Here is a 5,556-nt window from a genome sequence, read left to right on the forward strand (position 1 = left end):
TTTGGAGCCGGGCTCGCCTAGGTGTGATGCTGGCTCGTCCCCTTGTCCGGAGTGGACCTCAGCTCTCTCCAAGCCCCGAGAAAGGGGGCAGAGGGATGCCCGTCACCAGCGGCCGCTGTGAGAGTCCCATGCCGCTGCATGCCAGCCAGACACTGTGGGTGCTCTTGTCCCTGTGACGGTGGGGGCGGGGGTCACCGGGACCTGAGGCCGCTCCGGACTTCGAGTGGAGGCAACAGAGAATGGAGAGCGAAATAGGGACCTGACCTCACCTTCCCAGCCACAGACCGATGTCCAGCCCCAGCTGGGGACGCCGGGGTCCATCCTGCCGCACGCGGGCAGCCCCAGCAGCGGCTACGTGGACCGGCGCCCAGGGCCCCCACCTCCTGTCAACGCCCTGGGCGCCTCCTCAGCAGCCAGACGTCACGACTCCCAGCGGCAAGGCGTTGGGGCCACAGTAAAGCCGGCGACCTGCGGCCGAAGGCTCCCAGTCCCGTGACCTGCTCCACGGCCGCCTCGGCCTCGCTCTCCGAGCCGCCCGTTCGGCGGGGGCCCCGTTCCGCGTCTGTCACCCGGCCGGGCACCGCACTCCGATTCCCGCGGAGGGAACCTGTCTTCCCATCTGTGAGAGTCATTTCCTTTTAAAGCCATTTCCCATGTCGCCCCCCATTCTTCTCTTCTGTGTTGTGAATGTCCTTATTGAAAGTGAAACCGGCCACTATTGTCAGCCCGGAGATGGATCAAGGGACTCTACCAACGTGTCGAAATGCGCCATGACAAATCGAGGCTATTTTTCTGCAGGGAGACTTTGCAGGCCTGGACGAGAGTCAAAGGCAGCTTCAAAGTGTGGGACGTTCAAAGTGTTTTCACGCTCTTTGATACGAGGCAGCGCGTCTGTCGGATCCGACGGGGAACTCGTGCGGGAGGCGGAGGCTGGCGGGCAGAGGCCCCCGGAGTCCAGTCCGCTTCCTCGGGCGGCCGCTCTCTCCCCGTCCGGCCCCGGGAGGCGGAGGCCGGGCCCGTCGGCTGCGTGGCCCCGCGCACGGAGCGGCCAGGCCTGCGAGTGCCCTGTGGTGTGCCCTCTGCGTGGCCGGGCAGCGCCCTTCGTCCCTGCGCCCTGTCCCCACCTGTGCAGCGGGAGGGCTGGCTCCCTGAGCGCAGGGTCCTGCGGGCCCCTGTCTTCTCCGAGTGTGACATGACCGCTCCCGCCTGCTAGCTCCGTGGGGAGGGGACGTGGGGGCCTGACGCCCTGTCTGCCTCTGTTTTGGGGCACAGACAGCGGAGCCTAAACAGCCATGCTCTCCCGTGGCTCCCTTTCCACCATCAAGGAAATTCTCTCTCGGGCTTGAGCTGAATGTTGACCAGGAAAAACCTGCTAAGGGGTCGCTGCCCGGGAGAGAGCTCGGAGGTCCGAGGGGGTTCGGGAGACGGTGACTGTGGCTCGTACCAGGCTGAGGGCCTGGATGAGGGGAGAGGCGCCGACGTGCTGGGGGAGGCGTCTTTTCCAGGCTGGGCTTGTGGTCACACGGGGGTCGGGACCCTGAGGTGTCACAGGCCGTCCTTTTTCTGGGGCTCGCTGTGCCACTCTCCCGGAGCTGGCAGCTGGTGGCCGGTGACTGGGGTCTCAGCAGGGCCCCTGCAGGCTGCACGGGGGACACGTCGGCATCGCCCCATCTCCTGCAGGCACATGCAGCCCCCTTTCCTCCTTGTCCTCCAGTTTCTTCGTTTCTCCCCAGTTCGGCAGTGCCGACCCAGGCCAGGCCCGGGCCCGAGAGAGACCCGATGCACGAGACACAGCTGCGCCCGCAGAGGCCAGAGACGGTGAACCAGAAACCACGACGCTGGAGCCAGGGCCACTGCGGGAGCCACGAGCTCAAACTTCCTCCCCAGCAGGCCCTGTTAGGTTTCCAGAGCTCCGAGCTCCAGTTAAACCGACACACGCTGATACGGCCAAGGCTGCTGGGCCGGTGGGCTCCTCCCTCCTGCTGCCCGTCCTTGGGTGTCGTGGTCCAGGGGGCCAGGGCCGGGGGCCGCTCCTGCGGGCAGCTCGGGGGAGCGTGGCATGGGGCCGTGACCCTGTTCTCCGCACTAGAGCTGCAGCTCAAGTCTGCTTTCTGCCAGGAGAAGCCGAGCTTCCTGCAGGGACCCCTTGGGCAGCCAGGGGGCCGGACCCGTGTGTCCCATGGGTGGGCCTGCAGGCTGAGTGGGGCCCACGGACGGCTCTTAACAGCGTGTATATTTTGGGTCATTCTGTGTTTAAGAAATCTGAAAAGATTAGAAATCAGGTCAGAGTCCTTATTTCTTTTGAGAAACAGGAAGACTGGCCATACTTGGCCCGTGGACCCCGCGGTCTCCATCTGAGGGGTCCCCATCTGAGGGGTCCCCATCCGAGGAGCAGCTGCTCCCGTCAAGCAGGACACCTGCTCCGGTTTGCTGCAGTGTGTCGCTGTGCCCTACAGCAGCCCGCACGCCGAGCTGGTTCGTCATCGACCCTTGACTTGGCCTTTACGTTACCAGGCGGCTCGGTGGCCTCTGAGCTGCCAGCCCTCGGCGGTAGAGTCGGAGCCTGGGCACGTCGGCCCGGGGCCCGGTGGCCTGGGTCTGGGGTCCAGTTCTGCGGAAAGGCGGCCACGAGACCGTGGACCGGTCGCTTGGCCTTTTGGAATCCCGGCTCTCATCCGTACAGAGGGCCACGTGCTTCTAGTCCCAGCGCCGTGGGAGAACGAGACAGGAGGTCGTGTGACGAGTGGCTCCTCGGTCTGTCCCACGGGAATGATAACATCCTGTTATAATTACACCAACATAATTTATGCGGTAACACCCCATATGTAATTATAATGTAATAACAGCTTATACAATAATTAAAACATAAGACACAATGAATGCGGGTTACGGTGTGACAACTGCAGCTGGCACGGGCTGTGTGCTCCCTGGGGCGGGTGCTGTCCCCACGCTGGGCCCGAGCTGGCTCGTCACACCCTGGCGGAGGTCTGCGGTCTGCGGTCAGCGCCGGCTCCCGTTTTACAGGTGACGACACCGAGGCCCGTGGAGATAAGGGGCTCGGCCATAGCCCGGGGGACGTGGCAGAGCTGAGATGTGAACCCGGGCGTCTGCTTCTCCCCTCCGTGCCCTCAGCGTGTGTGCGACCACGTCACAGCACCGCCAGGACCCGGTCCCCTGCGCAGGCTGCTCCGTTCTGACACTTTTGCAGCGTCTGTGGCTCGAAGCTGTCCCGGGGGCTTTTTTAGCCCCTGTGGGTGTCGAGTGTCCACTTTCTGGATGAAGCCGAGTGGGCCGGGGATGGCGGGAAGGCAGGGTGGCGTGCCTAGACCTTGAGTGGCCACGGCCTCGGGGGGGAAGCCGGGGGGTCAGTCCCTGCTGCCCCCTCCAGGGCCTCCAGGCTCCGTCCCGCCTCCACCCCCAGCGTCCCAGTGATGAACACGACCAGCCAACGCTCTGGTCGGCGCGGGTGGCACGGGGCCGGGGCCCCCGAGGTCAGCCTCTGCTTCTTCACATCAGAGCCCGTCTCGCAGGAGCAAAGCGGTGACAGCAGACAGCTTGGCATCTGGATTTGTCCCATTATGCGGCTCACGGACCGGGCGCTGGACGCCTTTGTGAGACCTGGGGGTGTGGACAGAGCGTCCAGTGTGCGTCTCACGCCGTCCTCAGCGGCAGATGGTGGGGCCACCGGACGGCAGGCAGCGCGGTTTCTGTGTGACTCCGCCGGCCATGGGCACGTGGAAGGGGGAGGTCGGCCCTCGCCTCGCGGCCGGGCCCTTCCACCTGAGCCCTCACCTGGGACAACGGCACAGTCCGTCACTCCCCCAGGACGGTGCGAGAAAGGGGGTGAGCTGTCACCGAGGGCTGGGTGGGGACACCCAGCGGCTAGATGGGCAGCTGGGGCAGACCTGAGTCGGGCCAGGCACTTCGTGGCACCTCAAGGCTGACGGGCTGGGCCAGAGTCCGCCTTGCTTGGCCTCGGTTTCCCCACCTGCTAAGACTGTGCTCATGCTGGTCCGATGGCCAGGTGAGCAGGCTTGGAGAGGGTCAGGTGGTCCCCAGCAGAAAGCATCAGCTCAGGCGAGCGGGGGCCCTGAGCCTCGTGGGAATGCGGGACAGAGTGGAAGGTGCCACGTCCGTCACCGCATGGCCCCTCCTGTCGTCCAGGCAGGACGGAGGCCCGGGCGGTCCACCCGCCACCCACCTGGCAGGCGTCCCTCTCCTGGAGTGCCGGCTCCTCTCTCCCCTGCATGGACAGAGCTGCCTGTCCCTCAGCCCTGACGGCCGCTTTCTCGGGCTGCCCTGGGCAGAGGGCAGCGGCCAGTGGCCAGAGGAGGGGCCCCGGAGTCAGAGGCCTGGGCTGACTCCAGCCTCGGTCTGCTGGCTGCGGGCCTGCGGGTGCCCTGCTTGACCTCTTGGTGCAAGGAGGCGGGACCCGCGCGCGTGGGCGAGGTTAATTGCACTGCCACGGCAACGCGTCCCGGCCAGCGATCTCGGCCTCACCCCGCCGACCAGGTCAGATTCAAGTCCGTGGGTGTGCGTGTGCACTGGAGCCTCTTCCGGTACCTTCCGGGGCGTCCTTGGTGGGCTGAGTGCATGCGGGGGCGGGGTCCTCCTCAGCACCCCGCCTGTCCCTCCGGCCGACCCTGGCCTTGGACGGGCCCCTCCCGGGAGTTATCTGGCTCCTCTGTGCTCTGGCTGGACAGGGGAGAGAGGGAGGGAGGGAGGGAGCCTGCGTGCGTGCGTGTGTGTGCGTGTGCACACATGCACACACACACGCACACTCACACGCACACACACGCACACACGCACACACACGCACACACGCACACCCACGCACACACACATGTGCACACATGCGCACACACGCACACACGCACACCCATGCACACACACCCACGCACACACACGTACGCACACGTGCACACACACGCACACACACAGCAGCGTCTTTGGAACCCTGGAGGCCACTTCTGCCCCTCGATGTCCCAGTCGTGAGAGCCGATGCACCCCCTTTCTGGCGCACGCTATCTGTGGGGTTTCCATGAGAGCTCCCAGGTTCTCTGCTAGCACGTTGTGTGCGTCATGAATTCTGCCTCTCACGACTGACGACCCCGAGGCGTAGATGTTCTTATTTCTGCTTTCGCTGGGGTGGCGGTGGGGAGGGGCCCCATGGCCTGGAAGGCTCCAGCTGCAGAGGCCACAGCTGTGGGCCCCGCCTCCCAGGCCCCAGCCAACCGCCCACCAGGGTCACCAATTAGACTCGTCAGGTCATTGGGGGTCGAGCTCCACGCTCTTCCTTCTGTGGCGTGTGTGTGTCCATCGGATGTGCCTCCTGTGCCGGGGCCTTTGCAGAGGTCGATCCCTCTGCCCTGGCGTCCACCTCTGGGACCGAACGTCCCGCAGCCAGGCCTCGGACGCCCGGCAAGGCTGCACCTCCAGACCTTTAGAAAGCGTCCGGGAACAATTTCCCAGAACATTTCACGAGTTCGAAAGGGGCTGGACCGCCCCGACCTTGCTCAGATGGAAGCCTTTGTGCGGATGGAGCCTCTGGGCTTC

At 65.2% G+C, this 5,556-nt stretch overlaps 1 protein-coding gene across 1 annotated transcript in view; it reads left to right on the forward strand.

Annotated features, from left to right (window-relative positions):
• NPHP4 (nephrocystin 4) overlaps positions 1 to 496 on the forward strand; it is a 183,633-nt gene extending 183,137 nt beyond the window's left edge. The window contains exon 39 of the mRNA XM_023535625.1: positions 284 to 496. Coding sequence (XP_023391393.1) covers positions 284 to 496 — 213 coding nt within the window. The remainder of the gene's footprint in view (positions 1 to 283) is intronic.
• The last annotated feature ends 5,060 nt before the right edge of the window (positions 497 to 5,556 follow it).

The sequence above is a fragment of the Pteropus vampyrus genome, unplaced genomic scaffold, assembly GCF_000151845.1.
Source record: "Pteropus vampyrus isolate Shadow unplaced genomic scaffold, Pvam_2.0 Scaffold142, whole genome shotgun sequence".
In the NCBI taxonomy this organism is placed as follows: domain Eukaryota; kingdom Metazoa; phylum Chordata; class Mammalia; order Chiroptera; family Pteropodidae; genus Pteropus; species Pteropus vampyrus.